The 22,500-nt window shown below is 50.7% G+C and overlaps 7 protein-coding genes across 12 annotated transcripts in view; 3 read left to right on the top strand and 4 right to left on the bottom strand.

The window, feature by feature from the left end:
* LOC126570509 (myosin light chain kinase, smooth muscle-like) overlaps positions 1 to 4,784 on the bottom strand; it is a 9,107-nt gene extending 4,323 nt beyond the window's left edge. The window contains exons 1-2 of one of the 5 annotated variants that reach the window (XM_050228304.1): positions 4,430 to 4,784; positions 1,874 to 2,440 (exon numbers count right to left, since the gene is read on the bottom strand). In XM_050228304.1, coding sequence (XP_050084261.1) covers positions 1,874 to 2,207 — 334 coding nt within the window. In that variant the 5' untranslated portion in view covers positions 2,208 to 2,440; positions 4,430 to 4,784. Of the gene's footprint in view, positions 1 to 1,873; positions 2,441 to 3,933; positions 4,099 to 4,429 lie in introns of those variants that run through there. The other 4 variants (XM_050228306.1, XM_050228305.1, XM_050228307.1 and 1 more) reach the window with 4 other exon arrangements.
* Positions 4,785 to 6,253: 1,469 nt separating this feature from the next.
* LOC126569002 (cytochrome P450 4d2-like) lies at positions 6,254 to 8,159 on the bottom strand. Its single transcript, XM_050225772.1, has 5 exons — positions 8,003 to 8,159; positions 7,820 to 7,926; positions 7,078 to 7,746; positions 6,882 to 7,012; positions 6,254 to 6,821 (listed from the first exon to the last, which is right to left on the bottom strand). Exons 1-5 carry the CDS (start codon positions 8,151 to 8,153, stop codon positions 6,371 to 6,373), a joined length of 1,509 nt encoding a protein of 502 aa, XP_050081729.1. The 5' UTR covers positions 8,154 to 8,159; the 3' UTR covers positions 6,254 to 6,370.
* Positions 8,160 to 8,353: 194 nt separating this feature from the next.
* LOC126568861 (DNA helicase MCM8-like) lies at positions 8,354 to 10,667 on the bottom strand. 2 transcript variants are annotated; one of them, XM_050225518.1, is made up of 3 exons: positions 10,402 to 10,667; positions 8,957 to 10,330; positions 8,354 to 8,896 (listed from the first exon to the last, which is right to left on the bottom strand). In XM_050225518.1, exons 1-3 carry the CDS (start codon positions 10,490 to 10,492, stop codon positions 8,391 to 8,393), a joined length of 1,971 nt encoding a protein of 656 aa, XP_050081475.1. In that variant the 5' UTR covers positions 10,493 to 10,667; the 3' UTR covers positions 8,354 to 8,390. The 2 variants fall into 2 exon arrangements, with proteins under 2 accessions (XP_050081475.1, XP_050081476.1); XM_050225519.1 differs by having other exon boundaries at positions 8,957 to 10,327.
* Positions 10,668 to 11,193: 526 nt separating this feature from the next.
* On the top strand, positions 11,194 to 12,468 carry LOC126568993 (uncharacterized). Its single transcript, XM_050225751.1, has 4 exons — positions 11,194 to 11,348; positions 11,411 to 11,525; positions 11,783 to 12,158; positions 12,235 to 12,468. The coding sequence occupies exons 1-4, from the start codon at positions 11,267 to 11,269 to the stop codon at positions 12,355 to 12,357; spliced, it is 696 nt and encodes a 231-aa protein (XP_050081708.1). The 5' UTR covers positions 11,194 to 11,266; the 3' UTR covers positions 12,358 to 12,468.
* A 484-nt stretch (positions 12,469 to 12,952) lies between these two features.
* On the top strand, positions 12,953 to 15,144 carry LOC126569470 (uncharacterized). Its single transcript, XM_050226568.1, has 2 exons — positions 12,953 to 13,022; positions 13,686 to 15,144. The coding sequence occupies exon 2, from the start codon at positions 13,686 to 13,688 to the stop codon at positions 15,123 to 15,125; it is 1,440 nt and encodes a 479-aa protein (XP_050082525.1). The 5' UTR covers positions 12,953 to 13,022; the 3' UTR covers positions 15,126 to 15,144.
* Positions 15,145 to 16,162: 1,018 nt separating this feature from the next.
* On the bottom strand, positions 16,163 to 17,388 carry LOC126572325 (uncharacterized). The gene is made up of 2 exons (XM_050231548.1): positions 16,551 to 17,388; positions 16,163 to 16,484 (listed from the first exon to the last, which is right to left on the bottom strand). Exons 1-2 carry the CDS (start codon positions 17,386 to 17,388, stop codon positions 16,315 to 16,317), a joined length of 1,008 nt encoding a protein of 335 aa, XP_050087505.1. The 3' UTR covers positions 16,163 to 16,314.
* Positions 17,389 to 17,853: 465 nt separating this feature from the next.
* LOC126572318 (zonadhesin-like) overlaps positions 17,854 to 22,500 on the top strand; it is a 5,216-nt gene continuing 569 nt past the window's right edge. The window contains exons 1-2 of the mRNA XM_050231539.1: positions 17,854 to 17,874; positions 18,045 to 22,461. Coding sequence (XP_050087496.1) covers positions 17,854 to 17,874; positions 18,045 to 22,461 — 4,438 coding nt within the window. The remainder of the gene's footprint in view (positions 17,875 to 18,044; positions 22,462 to 22,500) is intronic.

Genomic DNA, 22,500 nt, shown 5'->3' with positions numbered 1-22,500 from the left:
CTCACTCACGCTGTTACGATGGAGCTATTATTCAGCAAACAACAATGGAACCTGCGTGCGGAACCGCGAACCCCAAGCGACACTAACGACGACACTGCGGTGCGGCCGCAAGGTCAAAGTAAGCTTTCGACCCCGTTTGGCCGCTTTTGGTGTAGATGCTGCTGCCCGACCCAACCCGACCTCCCGTCTGCCTGATGGTCGTCGGTGTCAACGGCGACAAGATCGCCGAGACCGCCTAAAATGCCACCAAACGATCGAGTGCAATGTGTACATCAGACACGCGGACACGCGGCCATGACTGGGCCACTACACTCTTCTCGGTTCTTAAGGCGAGGAAGGGCACCACCGGCGACGCGGCGACGACAACGTTCCGAATCCGCACGGAGAAGGTCGTACTTTATGGATTGCCATTGTCGGATGTGTTCGCTCGAATTGCTAGCGAGCCCGCAGCCCGCAGCCCGCATGGTGGCCGCTGGCGCGCGGTGCAAGAGAGAGGTTAAGGAAACAATGTCATTCGCTCCTTATTCGGGGAAGAGCATCTGACATTATGCTGAGAAATGGCGTCGCTTTTAGTTTCTTTTTTTGGGTTACGCAAAGATATCTCTCTGCGTGTGTCCAGGACGTGTCAATATTCCCAGCACGTTCACTTCACTCCATTCGCAGTTCACACTCCATCAACTCCGTGCTGTTCAATGCCACCAGCGTCGCCGTTGCTGCCCTGGGAGCGACCAGCGGAGCCCTCGCTGGTGGCTGGTGGCCACAGAACGGCAGGAAAATGTTGCCCAAATGTAGCCACCGCCGGAAGTTCATCCGCTGGGAGTAGATTTAAATTTATTGGTTATTCTGCAGACATTACATTACTTTCGAGGCTACACTGGTGAGACATTGAGGCACAATGGAGTGCTTGCATAAATTTGTTCTCTGCAGGCAGCTTATCAGCGTGATTTCTGTGACTTGACGGCATAAAGATCAGTCAGCAAATTTGAAGGTTTTTCCTCAAAGCAAAACGAATCGTCTCGGTTCCGATTGTCACTCAACTAAAGGCCGGGAATGTGAGAGAATGATGATGAAGTTTCGATGCACGACCCACATGGTACGTGACCCATCTGTTACGCGCCATCAGCGACTGGTACATTTAAGCAAATATGTATCCCAGCTCAGCAAATGTTCTGAAACATTCAGGGCGCTGGTCTGGGATGTAGCAATTGTTTAGAGAATGTGTGGAATTGTAGCAGAACACCGGAGGAACATTGTTTGGTCACGTTTTCAATGAGACCATCGGTGGGGTAAACACTTCTGCGAGTCAATTGTGCTAATGGTATATCAATGGTAGATCGTAGAAGCTAGATCGATGTCGATGCAAACGATGTTTAATGTCCTTTGAGAGGTTGCACCAATTTACGCCATCTTGGATTCAGTTAGTTACAACCGGACGGAAGTGGAAATGCATTGGAAAGTGCATGAGCAGACCAACTCTTCCATGAACAAAGGTCGATTGCAGAAGATGAAGAATAACTCCTCTGTACAAGGTAGAATTTATCAAATGATCTTTAGCTGACGAAAACCTTCAACAGGTAAGATCGCAGATATAATCATCTCATTACTTCTATCTATAAAGAACTGAAATATCCACATTGCCTTGGAGTGCAATCAATCTGGCATCGATGGCAGCTGACCTTCAAGTCGACACGCAGAGACTCGATAATAACCAGCATCAGAATTCGAAACAATTATCACCGTTGAGCACCGCTAATGAGTGAATCAAATGATTGGAGAAGACAAATCCGTCACGTCCATTTCAGGCCAAGATCAGGCCACGGAAACTCCCGTAAAGATTGCAAACCAAAAACAAAAACCCCTTCGGGTTACTCACCACCAACGACGAATACGTGGACGGTGGCCGCTGCGGTGCCGTGTGCGTTCTCGGCCACGCATCGATACGAGCCCGTCTGGTCGCGCCGTGCGCTCGCGACCTTGAGCGTAGCCCTCGTGCCACTGAAGACGGCCCGGATGCCCTGCCCACCACCAACAGCTGTGCCGTCCGTTATTACGCGCACACCGTCCTTCTCCCAGCTGACGCGTGGCGTGGGCGATCCGCGAACGTCGCATTCCAGTCGGAATTCCTCGCCCACGGGACAGCGGATCGTGCGGTGCAGTTTGGTGACCTGCGGTGGCACCTCACCATCCCCCGGACCCACTGCACTCATGATGGTTGCACTCAACACACACTCACGCACGATCGATGATCTTCTCTTCTACTCTTAATGATTACGACACAAAACACGCGATGCCGCGCACACGATGCACACACATCAATGCCGCCTTCCACCGCGGGAGAGTCTGCGGGCGCGTGTTGTCGTTGTTGTCACGCTACGGACCCTCCCCCTACGGAACCTCACCACCGATTGGTGGCCACCGGTTTGGTGCCCCGATTTATGCCCTGGAAAGGGTATGAACGAAATGCGCGGTGAAAGCGAGTACCGCGACGACTCTCGCTCCCTTTTTGGTCCAAAGTCAGTCCCTTGCCACTTAGCCAGCCCCTGCCCGGACCTGCGAGCTCTCTCTCCCGTAGCGTTCCAGATATTTTAGCCAGACAGCGAGCGAGCGAGCGAGCGAACGAGAGGCCCGCGGGATGGATCACAGGCAGGCTGCAGCCCGTCGTAACCTTGTGTATGCGAGCGCGCGCGCGCGCGCGGTTTCAACCGCAACCGCACAACCCCACCAAACTCCGGATCGCCTCTCCACAGATGCCAGATGCCGTGGCTCGAGCCAGCCAGCCAAAAGCGTAAAGGTCACTAGCGCTGACGCTGATGCTGACGATCGACTTGCGTACGGCGTGGTCTTTTGGGCTTCGCGAGAGGCTTGGGAGCCATATCGGTGGCCTCATCGGTGGCCAGATCGGGCGGCCGGTGGTCTCGTGGCGAACACGGAACGATTCTTTACGCCCAGTCCTGTCGAACGATCACTTCCGGTGATTCACTTTCCCTTCCTGTGCCACCACAAACGAGCCTTTTCGGAACAGATTGGCCAGAGAAGGTCCTTGCAGTCGTTGTCTGCGTGGCCCTTCTTCGTTACGGTTGATCACGAGTATCGCTCGATCGCGGCACTGTTACTGCTGCTGTTGCAATTGACTCGCGAGGACACACGATCCGCGTTCTTAACCCCGACGGATTGAGAAGAATGACGCACGCAACTAATTAATTAATTTCGCGACGCGTTCGGAACTCCGGAAGGTTCCGGATCCTCGAAGCCGATCCGAAGCCGTGCATCACCGTCAGTCGGTCGTCAGCAGCAATCTGCTGCTGCTGCGGCAAGAGTCGTGAGGCTAGTGTGCGCTGGCCAGCCGACAACCCGGTTTGGAACCGAGGGAATCGAGTTTGCAGCGAGCGAACGAGGCTGGCTGGCTGCGAACGAACAGCGCGATCGCGATCTAATCGATCGCAAATTGACGTAATGAGTCCGCCGTCCGTCCGTGCGCCACACTCTGTCGAAGGGACAAAAAAGGGAAGAAAGGGAGCTTGGAGGCCTGAGAGAAAGGGAGACAACGGTACCAGAGAAAAAAAGAGAGACAGAAGGAACCTGTGCTGCTTGCCCTAGATGCTGTGGAGCGCGCGTATCTGAGGTGCTCGCCAGATGACTCAAGTATCGAGTCGAGGGTGATAAGGCAAAAGGCAAGACGGGTGAGCGAGGGAGCGTGCCAAAGGTTCCCACCCGCCACGGCACCTCGACACGACGAGAAAGTGCCTACTACTGCCGCACTAGTCCATGTGGCAGCCAGCCGATCGAGCCAGTCAGCTCGCGCTTACACAGCTGCACCGCATGTCACTTGATATCCCGGCCAATCAATTGACGCGTTATCGATCTCAATTCGCGGTATCCGCCTATCCGGAGGCCATCAGGGCCTCTCCAGCTTCTGGCCACTAAAACACTCACTAACGATCGTCGCTAGTAGCTGCTTCTGTTGCTGCTCTGCTCCAAAACTTCAACTCCACACGCCCTGGCTGGAGAACTTTACTAACTTCCCTGACAAGACAGTGGACTGTGGTGCGATGCGTTGCGTGAACTTCATTCCCCACAACACGGTCGCGTTACGGTCGGTACGAATGTGTGTGACGCATACGTTTCGCAAGACTGCACGCCCCAAGCACACCAGCCACTGACTCCTATCGCCCCGTCCCCCTCGTTCCTCTGAGACTAGAACAAGGTGTTGAACGATCTAGCGCCGAACCGTATCATTCCGGTGACACCTAGCAATCAGTTGAACAGTTTGGGGGTGGGGAGGGCTTTCGGGTGCATAATTTACACGCGCATTCAGCAAACGGCTAATCAAACTTAGTCGTCGTCGTTGAAGTCGCTGTTAGTGGGAGCACTCACCACCCCCCCCCCTGTGTGATGGCGGCCGGCTGTAGAAAAACGATAAATAACGTACCACAAATGGTAATGTCGGCGTCAAAACCAGCCACCTCCTTCTTGCGGTTGACCTTGCCCGGCTCTGGGACGGCGCACTACACTCGCACGCTGCTCCTGCTCTCTCTCTCTCTCTCTCTCTCTCTCTCTCTCTCTCTCTCTCTCTGTTTTTCGTTTCTCGTTCGTAAGGTGTACTACTTGGACGCAGTAGAACTTGGTGCAACTTCACGCGCGGCCACTACCATTACTGATGGCGCTATAACGGTTCAGTTGTTGCCGTCCGTTGCAGTCGGTCGTCTGTTGAGAGGCGGCGGAGCTTTGGAGCAAACGGAGCAACAACAACCCTACAGGCCCTACACTACCGTGACCACGCTGGTCGACAGTCTCGCGACGAATACGGCGTGGAGTTCGGTCGAGCTGCGTTGAGCTGAGCTGAGCGAGGACTGGAGGAGATCTGGCGCCATTCGTTGCAGCCGCATCACCGCGGGTGGTGTGGGTGCTGTGCGCTTGTAGGGGCTGGCGAGACACCAAATTGGGTATAAAAGAGGAGGTGGGGATCCCGAGGGGATGGTGGTGGTGGTGGTGGTGGGATGCTGTCGAGGAAATGTTACGAAAGTCGTTTGGCGCCGCTCGCTGCTTGTCGCGGGTGTTCGGGAAGGAAAGGAACGGGGTTCACACAGGAAGGCCTCGTTATTCACGATCGTGAGAGGAAGTACAGGCTGTAGGTGAGACACCCAGAGGCTAGTGTACGATCCTCTCCCGCCCATGCCCTTATTCGGAGCACACACATTGGCAGCTTTCGTTGGCCTCGAGGTACGAGAACGTTTAGCATCTGCTCAACGTGATCTCGTGCAAACACGTGAGTGTGCGTACCAAGGGAAAGCTTTTTGGTGGTGGAATGGGGCACATTCTTTTGGAGGAGTTTGTTTTTTTCTCTTTCCCGTTGTATGTTTTGTATGCTTTGTCCGCCGAAAAACCTGTTTGCAACATTCGCGATAGCTCCCGCGCGGATCGCTTGGTATTGGCTTCGACCTAACTGGCAGCAGGTCCTATCCGTTCCAGTGGATCGCATTTCGTATCAACAGCCACGCTCCGTGCGACCTTGCAGCGAAAGGAAACGGTAATATGTAAACGGTGAAGGCCGTTTTGTGTGTTTTGTTGGTGGCATTCGTTTTGGTTTAAATGTAGGATCGCCGGGGACTCCATTATCGGATCGGATAAGTCCATGTGATTCGCTGCTATAGGCCCGCGATCATGGTCAACGTGATGTTGGGGAGATAGTTGATGCGGCTTCAACTTTTACCAAACGGTATCATAAACCGAATTAGCATGATCCAAGCTATATGGTGTTTCTCTTTTCTTTTGCACTGGCGCCAGAAAACTAGTTTTAGAGAGGAGGAACACACAGTGAACACGAAACCGAATAAACTGTGCCGTTGGCTTTAGTTCTCCAAGTGATTCGATTTCACGAATCGCTAGTCTGGAAATTTAACAAACACAGAAAAGACCTAAAACCTCGTATCATCAAGATGCATTCGGAGTGCGTGTTGTGTACTCCAGATTAAATCAGCAAACAATCGAAAAATTCAAACAGCACCGGCGGCGTCGCCTCATCCGTTTGATCGACGAATCGACGAAGCGAGTAAAGTTGGAATTTGAACGCAAGTACAATGCAAGCTTTCGTTCCTCGCGAAAATCTCCGCGTAATTTGAGATTTTTGTTCTGTCGTTTTAAAGGATGGGCCCTACCCAATATGGATTCTGTTTGCAATAAAATCGCTAAAGTTTTAATGAGAGAAAATTTGAGATGAATGATTTATTTATTCAAACATTATTGAAACTGAGAGGCAGAGCTTTACCGACGAACCCTAACGATTCACAGTTGGCGATTATAAACATTGTTTTTTCGAAGCATCGATGCAAGGATCCTTATGGACGGCGTCGAATGCTGTATGCCTGGTCCTTCAATGCCTTCTCACGAATTGCAGCGGCAGTCCTGTGGCGGGTTTGAGTACCATTTCGGCTTTCAATGTTGGCTCATAATTGTCCCGTGTCAATCGCACGGTGAAATGCTGCAGAATCTTCACGAGCGCGCTTTTTATCGCGTATTGGGCATACTTCTGTCCGATGCAGTTCCGACTGCCGGCACTAAATGGTATGTATGTATAAGGATTGAACGTGTCAGCATCGCGCATTCCTTCGAACCGCGTTGGATCAAATTGATCTGGATCATGGAAATAGTCTTCACTTCGGTGCATGAGGAAGATGTCCAAAACCACACTAGTTCCGCGTATTATACGTTCACCCAACACTTCTGTATCGTCGGTCGCGATACGTGCTATCATCGGCACGGGTGGATACAGTCGAAGGGACTCCTTGAGAACCAGATCCATGTAACGAAGATTGTTCAGTGTGCTGGAAATGAAAAAGAAAATGAAGAGCATGTTCCACTGCTATGCTTTAAAGGTTATGCACCTCAGCGTTATTTCTGTAAACTCTGATCCGATTTCATCCAAAATTTCTTCATATAGGCGCTCTTGGACCTCAGGATGCTTAGCGACGTTGTATAGCAGAAACGTCATGGCTGATGCAGTCGTATCGTGACCCTGCCGAGAAGAAATGCCTGTAATTATCCTTACCAGATTGTTTGCATAAAGAATAACATGCTTACGGCAAATGTAAAAGTGTCCACTTCTTCCCGAATGTCGTCATCCGTTAGCGGTTTACCATCGATCCGCGCTTCAAGCAACGTATCAAGCAACGCTCTCTTACGCTTTCCAAATGTTTCATCTGCCTGCTCACCAGCTCCATTGGCCCGCATAGTATCTTCGTTAATCTTTCTTCGTTTATCGATCATGCTTAGCGTAAAGTTCCACGATTTCCTTACCAGCTCGTCGAAAAGACGACTCGTGCTGGTTAGCCGGAACAAAGCGTCAAAGTAAACAAACATGTTGAATACACGCCAATAAACAATGGAGCTCAGTTCCTCCACTATTCGAGTGTAGTATGCTTGCTGTGCGGCATCTTCCACACTGTCCACACCCATGGCCGTTTCACAGATGATGCCGAGCGTCAGTAGCTTCAGCTCGGGAAAGATATCGATCGACTCCCGGCCGGGTTCTCGCATCAGTGCTTCCAGCTTGAGGCAGAATGATTCCGCCTGCCGATTAAAGGTCGGTACAAAATCCTCCAATATTTTGAAATGAAACCCTGGCGTGATAACCTTCCTTCGGCTGAACCACTTGGGCCCCCGAGACACGAGCAGCCCATTGCCGATCCATTCTGATACCTTATCGTATTCCTGTGACTTGGCCGCAAAGGCGGGCGATGTTACAATGACCTAGAAAAAAACACAATTTTGAATAAGATTACAGCGCCCAGATCCGAGACGGATTTTGATATTGCTTTCTTACCTCAACTGCCTCAGGTGACGAATAGACGATGATATAGTCATTGAAAAAATCCAGCTTGTACACCTTCCCGTACGTTTTTCCGAACGCGATCAGTTGAGCAAATATTCCTACAAAATGCACCCGAGTAGCAGACACCGCTGTTCAATTCACGTCATCGATTCCGAAATACGGCTGCTTGCTTACCGACAGGACCAACGCCCAGAAATGAGACAATAGCTCCAATAAACGGCCAACGCCGTGGTCCTGGAATGTGTTCATACCGATTCGCCTTCCAGTCGAAAAGGACCAACAACGAAATGATCACTCCCAACAGAAGCAACACTGTCCAGCACATCTTCTCTCTCGCGCGGCAGCAACAGAATTAAACGGTTGCACCTACAAAGCGGCGCAATGCAAGACTTGTATGACAAAGAGTGCGGAGAAGGACGTTGATAAATTGGTTGTTCAATCTGAACGGCCTAGCTTTATTTGCAGCTTTATTTGACGTGGTATTAAGTACGGCAAAAAAAAATCGACCCCTGTAAGCCATAGGGCTTTAATTTTTATTTGCACTGTCTGTGCTATTTATTTATCAGCCTATCAGCTCATACAAGCCGCATGATTTCTTCAGCAAAAAGCCTTGCACATTCAGTTTTTCGATCAGCTCATCCTCGAAACCAGCGGCCCCACTAATCCCGCGCGCCAAACAGTGGAGTGCAGCTGTTGAAAACTGCCTCGTTCCGGAAGAGACGGATTGTAGGCGCAAAGATTGAAGAAACGGCCGTAGAGTGGAGACTTTCGCTTGGCGTGCTTGGCCCGCTGCCGATAGGCAGAGCAGCGGTGGTCTATCGTCAGAGTCATATTTATCGTACCAGCTTCGAGCGATGATACGGATCGTATCCATCACATGATCGCAGGAGATTTCCTCACAAAGCTCCATCGTCGCTCGGGCCCGAACCATGCTCTCGATATTGCTGATATTCCTTTCCGTTTTCCACTCCAGCCACGATGGCACCGAGTGTAATTGGGTGAAAAAATCGCCCAACAGTGCTCTCGAATGTTCCGTAAACTGTGGTCGACAGCAGCGGCGTGTGTGTTCTAGAAACTAAAAATATTATTAAACCATTTTGTGGCAATCACGATCACGGCACGGCTCACCGATATAATTGCGAATCTGCTCCAGCGACAGAAGCTCAACGGGTTCTTCGGGAAGGTTTCGAAGCTGCTTTACAAGTGGCACTTCTACGCTGCACTTACTGCTGCCAGACTGTTCCGGGTTTAGTCGTATTCCGTTTGGGCAAACGAGCTTATCGTTCGGATCGGTACAGTCTGCCAAGTGGAAAACTAAGGGAAACTCTTCGACCACTGTTCGAGGTAATGCCAGACAATCTAGAAACGCTTTCGAGCCATCCGGTTCAATGATCGATGTACCAGCGATTAGTGTTGTTCTGGCAGGTACTTTAATCAGACGATCAGCAGTGCGTAACGATGCCTCTTGATCGTGAACTATTCTGAACAGATTTTCTAAATCCGTTACTTTTTTTACTTCCTCTATACAACAGACACCCAAGTCAGTGAGTACTAAGGGGCCAGCATTGATGCAGCTTAGACCACAGCCATGCTTCACGCAATGCAATCCCATTGGCTGGGAAGGATCAGCTATCAGAATGCCTCTCGGTGATGCTTGAGCACAGCTTTGCAGAAGGTTTTGTCTTAGCCCATTGTTGCCTCCAACCAGCAAAACGTGCAAACCATTGCTCCTGCTGAACAGGGCAAGTAGCAAGCCAGCCTTAATGCTTTCGAATCCATCCATTGCAGGACACAGGGATTGCACTAAAAGTTTGAACGGAAAAGAGGTGCGACTTCGTATAGATACATCGAGTAAATTCGGATTTTCTCCGTTTTTATCGGTTGATGGAGCGTTTTTGATACTCTGTATCGATACAGCACGTAAAATGAGATGGCCATCGATTTGCGCCACGATGCCAGTTAGTGTTAGATCGTCACCAACATAGATGGTGCCTTTCATCTTCTTAGACAAATAGCCACCTTCGATTGCAACGGAAATCGTGTATCCGTTCTCTGCAAGTGTGAGTGTTCTTGTCGATTCCGTTGCTTCGTTTGCGTGTGATTGACAAGTGCAAGCGCCACGTGTGGTGACTAATTTGCCTATCTGACTATGACCAATGCTTCGTATCGGCACGCTGGGACCGAAATAATGGAACCACGGTTTAATTACCGGCAAATAAGCGGGATTATCGAGCGGATAGTGCTTCTGGTTACTGCGCAAAGCATTCCGGTACATTGCCATTCCGATGATGCCAATGGTATACTCAGGTCTGCTAACGAAATCCTCATACAACGTAGACCATCGATCCCGAACGTGTATATCACGCTTGGCAAGCAGCAGTTTAAACTCAAAACAATGATCTTCTCGTGCCAACGATATAGAATATTCGTACGGAAAGTTTCTAAAATGTTGTTCGATTGTGGCTACGTGCAACCGCATAGTGGAGGGAGGGAACGGTTCTTCTGAAATTGAAAGCATTCATTGTGTTTGTGTGGATATTGCTAAAATGAAATAGAAATTTTTAGAAACGTACCAGCGTTGGGAAAATAAAGTTTCCAGCCCAAATCGTCATATGAAGCAGAACGATTAGCTTGTGCCAGTGATGAGCTTGGCCACGAATGCATTACGGGACAGAGGAGCAATTCTGTTTCTTTCAGGCAATTACGCTGCTTTCGTACGTGAGGGTAACAGCAAAAACTAGAATACGTTCCGCTACGATAGCTTCGAGGAGATTACAAAAAAAATACCCGAATGTCACACCGATGATCTGCTTTGACCCCGATTGGATAAATCAGAGAAGCCGCTGATCGAAATCCGACACAGCCGGAGGTGTCGGACAACTAGATTTGTTTAGTGCAAGGATCTGTTAAAATTTTCTTTATGAATTTTGATGATAATTACGTCCGTGAAGCAATAGTTTAGAAAATAAATCTCATAAAGCAATAGATGATCCAATCCGTTATAATAGATTATTTTTAATTAATAATCAATAATCAAATAATCTTGGAAATATACAAAAAAATTCAGATGGTACGTTTTTGGATGAAATTATGTGCATATTTTATTTACTTCTACACCACATGCATATTGTTCCCACAGTTATTACAGAAAAACTATCAAAAGTCATGTAAATTGTGTTAAAATTCATGTACGGCGAGTGGGAATTATTCTTTGTGTCGAAAGTATGATTGGTAAAGGATTTTTTTTTCAATCGATGACAGTGTTGATAAGCTTTGATTGTTGCAAAATATCTACTAAAGCAAAAGAAATAAATACGACAATCGTAATGAAGATAAGCCAATCGATGTGAGACCGATAAGCCTTATCCACGCGGCAACGAAGGTCTGGCAGCAGCAAAATTCAACCCTTGCCTTACTTAGTGGTCTCTCTGTGTCAAGATGAAGACATCGTTTTTGAGTGTATTTTGGCTGCTTGCCTGGCTTTTATTTCAACCTTCAGTAATAGTGGATAGTGCAACAGGTAGGTAGTAGTTTATGCAGTTAGCATGATCCGCAGTGTTATTTCCGGCGTACACCTTGCAGTGATGGATGCACGTGGCTATATTGAAAAGGTTGCTAGAAGACTGGTCGAAATACTGGAGACCAGATACATCACCGGAACGGCACTACCAGTAGATGATTATGTTGCCCCAATTAAGTAAGTTCAGTAGCAATACATTTCACACTATCGCGTACTTATCTTATCGGCCATGCCATCAGCCATCACAGGCAAGTGCTGCTCATAAACTAAAATTTGCTCATAATAGTGGTAACTTAGTGCTCAAATTCGTAGATAAGAATAATCATGATGGAATGGGTTTCTATGGCGATATGATGGCCTTTCAGATGTCCCATTGCATGCGCAAATCTTTCCGGTTTGTATTAATGTTCGAAACAAAACCGTTTTCCTTTCAGCATTTCCGATAAAGGAATACGGATCGATGGTGAGGTTTCGTTTCACTCTGCGTTTGTCGCCAAAATCGATTCCATGACACTGGACATGCAGCGTTACACAGAAACCCTGCTCGACACCGAAATGTCCGTACAGGCCTCCATCAAGTGGCACGACATCGGCATCGTGCTTGATTTCGATGCCAATTTAGTCGACTATAAAGGACCAGGTACGCTGTTGGTCACCTACAATCAGTTCGATTTTCCACTCAAGATTATTAAGCGCTTCAACGAGACGGAACCGGAAGGATCACTTTACTTTATGTCCATCGATAACTCGAACAATATTGTAACCATCGGTCATCCGAATAATAAGCACGTACAGATGATTGCGCGAGGGGTATGGATTCGTACCGTTAACAAATTCATTGGAGACGGCTGATGACTAATTTTTCTATTTATGCTCTCTTTATCAGATTAAAACAAGCTTCGATTATCGTGACAAGATGATTGAGTCATTCAGGAATTGGAATTTTGAAAATCTAGTTGCGCTAGTCATCCGAGAAATACCGTTCCCGGAAATATGCTACAACTGCTAACATCGCAATATGCTGTACCTATACCTTGGCGCGATGTCAGGCGATTATCGCGGATTAAACAGACGTACACTGATTAAATAAACCAGAAACATTCGAAGGTCGATCAGCAAATAGTGTCGGAACCCCATTGAATTCCTTGAACCAAAACGGTGTTCTTATCTAACGGGAGCAGTGTGGATAAGATGGTACTATTTATTTTCCGAAAAAGAGGCATTTAGGAAGTTTATGGAGCACCACGGCAGCATTGGCAACAAATAGTAGAGCATAAAACAGCCCGTTACGTATGTTGGGTTCTAGGTAGGTATTCGTTTAAATTTCATCAATAAAACTCTCGGTAACAGCGTGTGCCCGTGACGATGTATGTGTACACGAAGAAAGATTCGGTGACACCAGATGTAATTTCGTGATCTCAAAATGTTCGTACCATTGGCTCGGCTGGCCGACTTTCGCACCTAGTTCGAGTGTGATAAAGAAGCTGATATCAAAACCGTCGGACGGTACCGAATGTTTCGGATTGATAAGAAACTTTGCAAACCGCGGCCCAAAACCAGGTGCACGAATGGTAGAATTTTCAGTCATCTGCCAAACGTTCGGCACGATTGTACGGGTGCAAATAGATAAAGCAGCTGGCGGACCTTCGTCCGTTGTGGCAGGCTCTCGAAACGGTGAGTTCTTTTTTTTTAATTGATAGGTGCTCTGTTCGACACCGAGACACTGTACCAGAGGTAACCAGTCACGTTTAGATTTTTTTAAGAAAAAAAAATCGCGCAGAAAACAATTGATTGGTCGCCGGAACGCCGGAAGACACGTGAGGTGTGTTGGGAGGCTATACGAAGGACGAATTCTTTCCCTGAACACTATCAGCATGCTTCCGGGTCAGATGTGTTTCATAATCCGGATCCCACTGCCAACACCGGCCCGTAGCAGTCGAATTTGGAGAACTGGATGTTGCTGCAGCTTAGCTATGTCGATATTTACGCACGGACGGGCACGAGCACGCCCGCAAGCATGTTTAGTTATGGCACTCTAATCGCGATAAGACGCCATGGTGGCTTTCGTTTGGTGATAACTGCGTTGTGTGCTGACATACGGATGACATTCTTGCGGACGTTTTGACTCATTGGCCGCTGACAAATCACCATTCGACGCTCCCTGTCGGCACATCTGATCTGTTGATTGATGAGCCCCAAAGAGGGGTTCTGATCGATGCGGTATTGATGCGGATTGCTTTAGCACCAACACTAGTCGATTAATGGTGAAAATGAAGAAAGTGTTTTGTGCCAACTGTTGATTACCTTTCCCTTTATCTTTCTCCTTTTATCGATTAGATGAATCTGCTAGCGATAACTTTAGTGATTCTATGTCTGGCACTGGCAATCCCTGCAGCACCGTGCAACGAACAGATCGAGGTCGAAGATCGCGAGTGTACCGATACCGAGTACGAGGCGTACCGGAAATGCATCGAAGAAAAGAAAGCTTTGCGAGCGAAACGGCAAACGACGACGGGATTGCCGTGTCCCGGCGTTCAACCCATACTGCCCATGGTACAAACGGAACGCCCGTTTGAGGTGCTGGTACCCGTGGAACCACTCAAAATCATTCGTCAGCCGGCCCTCAAAAGCCTGGACCGAACGATTATCGTACGTACGGAACAGAACGAGGATGATGAAGAGGAGCAGGACAGTGCGTACTACCATTTGCCGGCCAACGTGACGACCATCATCCGTCTAACGGCCGTGGTGAACAACACGAACCACATTCACATGCCAACGACACTCAACAACACCAACGTGAACAACATCCACATCTACAGTAACCAATCGAATGGTGAGTGGCCGCAGGATCGCGACGACACGACGGATCAGCAGTGTTGCACGGCCGTGCGGCCAAAGAGTTGCCACACGACGACGGCCGGGGGAGGAATCCGCTGCCAACACCGTCGATTCCGCACCTGCGGACCACAGTGTACGGCACCGATCATACACGTGCAGAAGCGGAAACGTTGCCACCCGGCCAGGGGTAACTGCGAAGAGAAGATCGCGTACGTTCCGCAGCCCGAAAAACCGACCTGCGTTTACGTGGATCAGTGGCCGTACGTGGTGTGTGGCAAGATTGCCAACATGACTGTCGTGTGCGCCGGGTGCTACGATCACTACGGAGAGGGCCGTGAGGCGTACCAGGCGCGCTTCAACATGCAGCAACAGTGTATCGGTTGCTATGACGATGCGTTCGATACGGGACCACTGTACAGGCGTGGCCCGGTCCTGCGTCCCTTCTACTACCACGAGCCACCGTGCTATCTAACCGGAGACTGCCCTGATTCATTCGATGACTGCGGCTACGGTTGCTACGGTCATGAGCTGATCGATCCCGTCTGGGGTTCACAGGAAGTGGAATCGGACGGCAGACCAGCGGTTGGTCCAGCGACCAACGTGGTGTACGTTTCGGATGATTTGGAGATTTCACAGCAACCGTCCAGTGACTGGGGCACACCAACGTACAAATGTGCCGTGGCCGATGGCGATAGGATCACGGTGACGAACTGTACCGGCAAGATTAGCAATCCGTTCGTGGTGCCACCGGCAGAACATCCGTTCTACAAACCCGTACAGCTGGATTCACTGGAGCAACGCGAGCGAACAACCGAAGCATCGCCACCGATGGAAACGATCGATATTGACGGTGATAACATGGACGGATCTGGGGAAGTGGATAACAATGAAGTTTTCCTCGTCGGAGATTACGAAGACCAGGACTTTAACTTGTAAATAAAGCTCGTTGCAGCGTTTGTGGTTAAATGTTATTCAAGAACAAACAGTCTAGGAGTGTGATCTTTCGACGCAATATTCCATTGTTTCCCCCCACAATTCATACAGCGCTTCTGGGAGCATCGAGAAGGAGCTACTCACCCAAGATGACCTTGCCTAAACGGTTCTCGGAATAAATGCGGAACTTGCTACTCGATGCGTTAGCATCAAAGGCGTGTTTTGGAGGACGAATTGACCAAAAATGAAATCACTTGATAAGCAAGAGCCAAGCCGTGTTTCGCAAGAAGAAGGGGTGCGCGATGTTTTTTTTTATTGAAAATTCTTATTTTCTTCGTTGTAATCAGTAGCGGATGCAAATAGTTCAGTGACAGCGCTGATTATGGAATTGAGGAGAAACTCTTAAAGCGCCGATTTCTCCCCAGTGCGATCACTGTCGATCCATCGTTGGTTCTGTTCAAGCGAGTAACCAAATCGGGAGAAGAATTAAAAGAAATGAAATATTTTAGAATGCAGGTAAGAGGAGCTAGCGTGAATTATTCGTTCTGAATCGTCAGTGATCGATTGAGTGGTAGCTTCTTCAAGCTAAGACAAATCACTCTCTGTTGTGTCTTGATTGTTAAACAGTTTATTGGCTAAACGAAGTGATTCTCATCCCTTCTACTCTTTGTGATTGGTTTCTTGTTATACAGAAAGTGTTGCTCATCACGCTAGTAGCATGGTTCTTGGTCGTGGCAATGACGAATGCTGCCATACCCATACCAACTGAAAAAAACTCGACTAGGCCCAAATCAGGATGCAGACCATACACCAAGAGCAGTACACCAAGGCCAAAAAATGGATCTATGTTGAGCATACAAGCATCTCGTGTTGCGCCGTGCCGTGTATGAAAATAATATACCAAAAAAGATCATTTCTTTCAAGCATTACACTTATCCGATAAAATTTAAATTCTGATTGTCTAAGTAGTAACACCATCAGAGCGGCCCGAGATGTTGCAAACAGAAGAAATACATATCTTTGCTTTTTTCTAATGGCCACATAAATTTCTACAGACGAAAGTGTTTTATTTCACCGACCCCCCGGATTACTCTAAATTACACGTACGGTTACGGTTTGTTTGGTTCTAAAGCAGCTTCCGAACTGTGACTGGTGAGAACGCGACGAATCGAATGGTGTGGCGATTATGCTATCAGTTGCCACTAGGCTCTATGATTTTCTCCTCCAACAAGACGCACACATATTGCAGACTATCCCGGCAAAGCGAATCAGCGTCCACGAAGTGGCAACTACTTCCTCCGCAATCGTACGGGTAGCACATTGGATGGCATCTTCTGTTACTTCGCAGACATTCGGAACAATCTGAAACGATCATGGCAGTCACCATGAATCCAACGCTGCTCTTCGTTTAGGTTCGCATTCCCGTACCTGAGATAGAACAGCGCCCCGGAGGGCATCGTTGCCGCGGCCGTGGTCGAAGATACATCTCGTCCGCCGTACAGACCTCGTTACAAACGTAATGCTTTCGGTGGAAGCACACCCACTCATCGGCCTGCTTGCGGCAAACTCTTGGACCCACGATCTTACAGCACGGTGGTTGCTTGGTAGTCGTGTGCGGCGCCGTGGTCGCTGGCCCAGGTGCTGTTGTACTGGCCTTGCCGTTGTACTCATCCTCATCGTACACCGTCGTTTCATTGTTTCTGATTACCACCGTTCGAATCGCTCCGCTCGGCAACTTCCTCGTCATATGGACGAAGACATTGTTCACGTTGCTCGTGTGTACGGTGGTTGCGTTGTTGATAACGTTATGGTTGTTGACGGATTTTTCAAACGTTAGCTTCACTGGCGGTGCGATAACCTCCTCGACATCCCGGTCATCCTCGGGAATCGGTTCCTCATCCTCATCCTCATCCGGTAGCACCGGTAGCGGGAGCTCGATGCGCCACGGTGGAACCACGATCACTTTCTCCTGGGCAGGGATAACCTCGCGCATCGGTGGCACCGGGATGAAATGGCAAAAACCAAGGCGCTCCACTGACCCTAGCGGACATCCTAAGTGGCCAGTGGTCCCGATCGATCGACTGACGCGATAACAGTTACCTTGGTACTCCGCGAACCCTGGTTTGCAGACACACTTTCCCGACACATCCAGTGCTCCGTCCTGGCAAACGGCGGGGAGATTCGCAGAACTCGACACTATCTGGCCAACGGTAGCCCTGCGGTGGACACATAATCCCAAAACAAACAACAAACACAGTGCACGCATGCTGGAAGGATGTATGGTGCCGAAGGGCGTGCAGACCCCCGGGAAGCTCACTTTACACTGAAATCCGTACCGCTTTCCGAGAACGAGGAGTCGCAATCGAGATGACCTCGCGACACGCTCCCCGGGGTCTGGATGCGTAGTCTAATGGGGCCCTATGCTGTGATGCTGACCGGTGGAAGCTCCTCCAAAATAGCAACGCTTGATAAGCAAACCCATGGGATGATCTGAATTTTGTTTTTGGCGATACCAAAGCACCGGAGAGTAATCAGCTGCGCGTCAGCATAGACGCGGTGTGATTGTAGAATTCTTCCGAAATTGCTGATACCGCAAATTGGGGGGGGGGAAAGGAATACACCAAAAAGGTTCTATTTTAAATACCGTTCAAATCGCGACGGCCAGTCAGTGCCAATCTGGCAGTGATTTGGTGCAGACCCTGGTGGTCAAATCATGGCGTGGTTTAGAGTGATGGAACGTTCGAGAAAAATGGTAAGATCAAGCTGTGCTCCCTTCTGTGCTGCTCCAAAGGCCCGTTATCAAGCTGCTTCTTATACCTGGGAGCTCCATTTCTACATTCATCCACGTCAAATGAACCTAGGCCGGATGATGATGTAACCACAGGCTGATAACATGATTTTCGGTTGTCTTCTGCTCCACAGGAAGTGCTGCCCATCGTCCTAGCAGCATGGTTTATGATCGCGACAATTGCGAGTGATGCGGTAACGGTGAAGCATGGTGTAGGTTTCGGCAAAAACAACACTGTCACGCTGGTCAATGGCACATCCTCGTTCATTAATGGTACCACCAGTTCCTCAAACCGTACGATTACGCCATCAAGCTACAATGCGACCCACCTCCGTCGACGCAATCGGCAGACAAGCTATTCCCCCATAACATCCTTGAACTATGGACCTTTGACGACATCGGTAAATGGTCAAACGATCGGGACAACGATTGGTAGCCCTGCGGTCGGTGCCACATCAGTCGGAAACATCATCTGTCCGGCTGGTAGCCATCTGCAGAACAATCAGTGTGTCCAGCGGGTGATGTACTGTGGCCAAGGGTACAATTTGGTTGGCAACAACTGCATCGGTGCGTCAGTCTGCCCCGCAGGATTTCTCCTCCAGAATGGTCTCTGTGTACCGACCGGTTGTCAAACGGCAGCCTGTAACATTCCCGCCGTTCCAGCGCCACCAATAGTAGCAGCACCAGCGTCGCCAGTGCTACCAAACTGTACATGTGAGTCCGGCTACAGTCTGGTCGGTGGCAATCAGTGTTTTAAGCAGGAATCGAAATCCGCCGAAACGCGCCAGATTGATTCGAACCGCGTCGAACCACCGACCTGCCCGCCCGGCTACAATCTCAACAACGAAGAATGTCTGCTGCACAGTGAGGCCGAACCACGTTGCAGCGAGGGAACGCGCCACGAAAACTGGTGCGTCGTACCAGCCGACTGTCGGTATCCGTTTACGCTCGATGCGTACGGTCGGTGTGTCTCCAACTCGACCGTGGCAGCTCGTTGCCCCCAGGAGAGCCGGATGGTCGGTGGACTCTGTCTCTACAGTGCACCGGAGTGTCCACCGGGTTACCGACTCGATCAGGGTGTGTGCGTTCAGCGGGATGTGGTCGCGTTGCGCTGCGAACAAGGTGGTCGACCAGCGAACGGGGTTTGTATCGTTACGCAACCGAGATGTCCCTCCGGGTACCAGCTCGTAGGTACGCAGTGTGTCCAGGAGCTGCGTACCCGGCCACGCTGTCCAGCGGGATCGCACCAACGGGACGATGTGTGCGTCGTGAAGGATCTCGAATGTCAGCCGGGTTATCAGCGGCGCAATGGAGTGTGCGTACGTACGGAGCGGCAACCGGCTACGTGTCCGTCCGGATCGCGCCTCGATGGTGATGTGTGTGTCGCGAACCAGGAAGTGTGCCCGCGGGATTACAACTTCGCTTACATGCAGTGCGTTCGGTACGTGCAGCGTGAAGCGAACTGTCCTCGTGGGTTTAGCCTCGTGAGTGGTGAGTGTGTCGCACGGGATGGCGCTTCCTGTGATGCCGGATTTACGATGCGCGATGAGGAGTGTGTACGTGAGATCGAAGGACGATACTCGTGCCCGGCCGGTAGTAGCCTGATCGATGGCCATTGTGTCGTATCGGAGGCCAAGTGTGACGGTGGGGGCTTCGAGCTGCGCGATGGTGTCTGTGTACAGGAGCAGATCGAACAACCGAGATGTCCCTTCGGTTCCCAGTACCGGGGCGGGCAGTGTGTGTATCAGGTAGCGAGTTGTCCACCGGGATCCTCCCAGAACGATGAAGGTTGCACTTGGGCCGAAAAGGAACCACCAACCTGTGCTGTTCCGTTCCAGTACCGTTATGGGTACTGTTTGGCCAAACCGAACTGTGATCCGGGCTTTAGCTATAATCAAACGGAAGGCGTTTGTACGAGAGTGACCACATCGGCCGTTTCCTGTCCGAGCGGTACTTACCAGGAGAGCGATCGGTGTGTTTCGCGCGATGGTTTGATCTGCATGGAGGGCTACACGCTCCGTGGTGACCAATGTGTGATGCGGCTTATCTCGTCACCGGTGTGTCCACCAGGGGCCACGCTATACAACGATCGCTGTCTGTCCCGTACCGCAGCACAATGCCGGCCAGGTGGTGTGGCCATGAATGGTATGTGTGAGGTACAGGAGACTGCGTACCCGGTGTGTCCTCATGGATACAGCTACTCCAATGGTCAGTGTATCGGTATGGCACCGATTGCAGCACCGGTCTCTCCGTGTCTTTCCGGTGGTTATGGAGGATTGTGCAACAGTCCGTGCATGGGAACGTCACTCTGCGCTGCACCTTGTATGTCCGGATGCGCTGCTGCCCAAACGGCAGCTGCGGTCGCTCCAGCAACGGCATCAACGGTTCAGGTGGCGGCTCACTGTCCGGCTGGATATAGTATGGCATCGGGTCTCTGCACGCGCCGCTACCTCATCCCTCTTCAATGTCATTATGGGTTCGTCCTGGAAGGAAGCGACTGTGTTCGGTACCATGGAATGGTGTGCAGCCCAGAGAGCACCCTGGAGGGTGGCAAATGTGTACGCTTTCAGGCACGCCCCGCTGCCTGTCGGTCCGGTTTTCTGTACCAGAATGGCCGCTGTGTCTACCAAGCACCGACCTGTCCGGCTGGATATCGCAATGTGGCCGGAAGCTGCATCACGATCCAGGAACGACCAGCCCAGTGCCCTCCGGGAAGCACCAAACAGAGAGGGTTCTGTGTTGGGGTCGTTTCCTGCCCGACCGGTTACCTGCTGAAGGGGGATCTGTGCCACCGGGAGAAACACACACCGATCGCGTGTCCATCCGGGTTCGTGTACGTCAAGCAGCAGTGCGTCAGCCAGGCACGGTGTCGCGATGGTTTCCGGTTCGAGCAGAACCAGTGCGTGATGACGACGCAACGCCCGGTTAGTTGTGCTTCGCCGGCTCGCCAGGTCCAGAACTGGTGTGTGCTCGGTGGCCAAAGCTGCGAAGCGGGGTACGAGCTGCGTGATGAGCAACGGTGCGTCCGGACCGAGTACCGGCCCATCGTTTGCCCGGCCAGTAGCCGTCTACGGGGTGGTGTGTGCGTCTCGAGCCAATCACCGACGTGCGATACGGGTTTCAGTTTGTCCGGGGATCAGTGCATTATGCTGGATAAGCTGCCAACCCAGTGTCCACCGGACTTTATCATCAGCGGTCAGCAGTGCGTCTCGCGGCGTATCATTTGTGCACCGGGATTTGAGCAGCGTGGAACCGAGTGTGTTCGGGAGCATCGAATTCAGCTCGATTGTCCACCGAATACGAATCAGCGCAATGGTTACTGTGTCACCGGTACACCGCAGTGTGAGGTGGGCTACAAGATGGTGGGCATGGAGTGCATCCAGGAGAGCTATCGGTCGATCGAGTGTCCGGGCGATACGATCCTCTCAGGTGGGCAGTGCGCACGGAGTGCCACCTGTCCGCAAGAGTATCGTAACGATGGGAACGAGTGCGTGAAGCAGCGTTCGATGCAGTTGGCCTGCCAGCGTGGCAATCTGGTCGGTGGTCAGTGCGTTGCCGGTGGTCCAAACTGTCCCGCGGAGTACGAGTTGAGGCGGAGTACCTGCGTACGGAGGGAAACTACCGAACCAAGCTGTCCACCACAGGCCACCCTACAGGGCCATCAGTGTGTGGTTGGACATCCGGAGTGTTACGAAGATTTCCGCTACTCGAACGGGCGCTGCACGAAGGTATCGCGGCTACAAGCTCGATGCCAGGGTACGGCCGAACTGAAGGATGGTCTTTGCATGTCGGTCATCAAATCGACCACGCTGTACTGCTCGTCCGGTTACACGCTGCAGGGTGGCATGTGTATGCGCACCCTCTACACCCAGGCCAGCTGCTTCACGCCATACAGTGCTCCTCCAGTGGTGGATGTACCAGCGGTCCAGTATCAAGGTCGCACGACGGTGACTACGGTCGGCAGCGGTGTAGAAGTTACGTACCCGGCAACTATTGTCGGTGGAACCGTGCTAAGATCCGATTATACGGCAGCAGCTACCGTCACCTTGCCCAGCACGCCAGTTGAGACTCAAACTGAGGACGAGTTTGCGGCATTCTTCGCAGAAGCGGTTCCATTCGATAGTCCCTCGGAGGCATACTATGCACCGTATTACGGATCAGAACCTACCAGTCGAAGCATTATTGCAGCTACTACCGCCTCTACTACCAGCAGCAGCACCACCACCACCACCACCACTGCGGTACCACATGTCGCCACGGTGCAAGAGACGCAGAACCTTCGATTGAAGCGCTGCACCGTCTATGGGCCGAGAGTCTGTGAGGATGCGGAGGAGTCAGAGAACTGGGTATGTGAGCAGCGCGAGTTCTCGAGCGTTGCCTCCACATTCTGCAGCTCGGAAGATGACATCGTTCGGTTGAAAGTGGACGAGCATGTGATCTACAACAGCAGCATCATCATTATGGCAGCACGGCCCGAGGACTATCCAGTCGATGAGGAAGAGGAAACGGATGACTACAATGGAACGGACTACAATGACAACAATGAGGATGGTACGTTCGTTCGTTCGCTCGATGGTTCGTTTGATTGAT

The sequence above is a fragment of the Anopheles aquasalis genome, chromosome 2, assembly GCF_943734665.1.
Source record: "Anopheles aquasalis chromosome 2, idAnoAquaMG_Q_19, whole genome shotgun sequence".
Classification (NCBI taxonomy): domain Eukaryota; kingdom Metazoa; phylum Arthropoda; class Insecta; order Diptera; family Culicidae; genus Anopheles; species Anopheles aquasalis.
The sequence above is the reverse complement of the archived record's forward strand: the minus strand, read 5'-3'. Positions and strand labels throughout refer to the sequence as shown.

Bases quoted from the DNA above. Each gene is read 5' to 3' on its own strand.
- LOC126572325 (XM_050231548.1), bottom strand. From the start codon at position 17,388: ATGCGTGCACTGTGTTTGTTGTTTGTTTTGGGATTATGTGTCCACCGC. The intron at 16,485-16,550 runs GTACGGGAATGC...TGATCGTTTCAG, and splicing joins GGGGCGCTGTTCTATCTCAG to ATTGTTCCGAATGTCTGCGA.
- LOC126569470 (XM_050226568.1), top strand. From the start codon at position 13,686: ATGAATCTGCTAGCGATAACTTTAGTGATTCTATGTCTGGCACTGGCA.
- LOC126568993 (XM_050225751.1), top strand. From the start codon at position 11,267: ATGAAGACATCGTTTTTGAGTGTATTTTGGCTGCTTGCCTGGCTTTTA. The intron at 11,349-11,410 runs GTAGGTAGTAGT...TACACCTTGCAG, and splicing joins AATAGTGGATAGTGCAACAG to TGATGGATGCACGTGGCTAT. The intron at 11,526-11,782 runs GTAAGTTCAGTA...TTTTCCTTTCAG, and splicing joins GATTATGTTGCCCCAATTAA to CATTTCCGATAAAGGAATAC.
- LOC126569002 (XM_050225772.1), bottom strand. From the start codon at position 8,153: ATGTGCTGGACAGTGTTGCTTCTGTTGGGAGTGATCATTTCGTTGTTG. The intron at 7,927-8,002 runs GTAAGCAAGCAG...TGCATTTTGTAG, and splicing joins TCTGGGCGTTGGTCCTGTCG to GAATATTTGCTCAACTGATC. The intron at 6,822-6,881 runs GTGCATAACCTT...TTTCATTTCCAG, and splicing joins TTTACAGAAATAACGCTGAG to CACACTGAACAATCTTCGTT.
- LOC126568861 (XM_050225518.1), bottom strand. From the start codon at position 10,492: ATGCATTCGTGGCCAAGCTCATCACTGGCACAAGCTAATCGTTCTGCT. The intron at 10,331-10,401 runs GTACGTTTCTAA...TTTCAATTTCAG, and splicing joins ACTTTATTTTCCCAACGCTG to AAGAACCGTTCCCTCCCTCC. The intron at 8,897-8,956 runs GTGAGCCGTGCC...TTTAGTTTCTAG, and splicing joins GCAGATTCGCAATTATATCG to AACACACACGCCGCTGCTGT.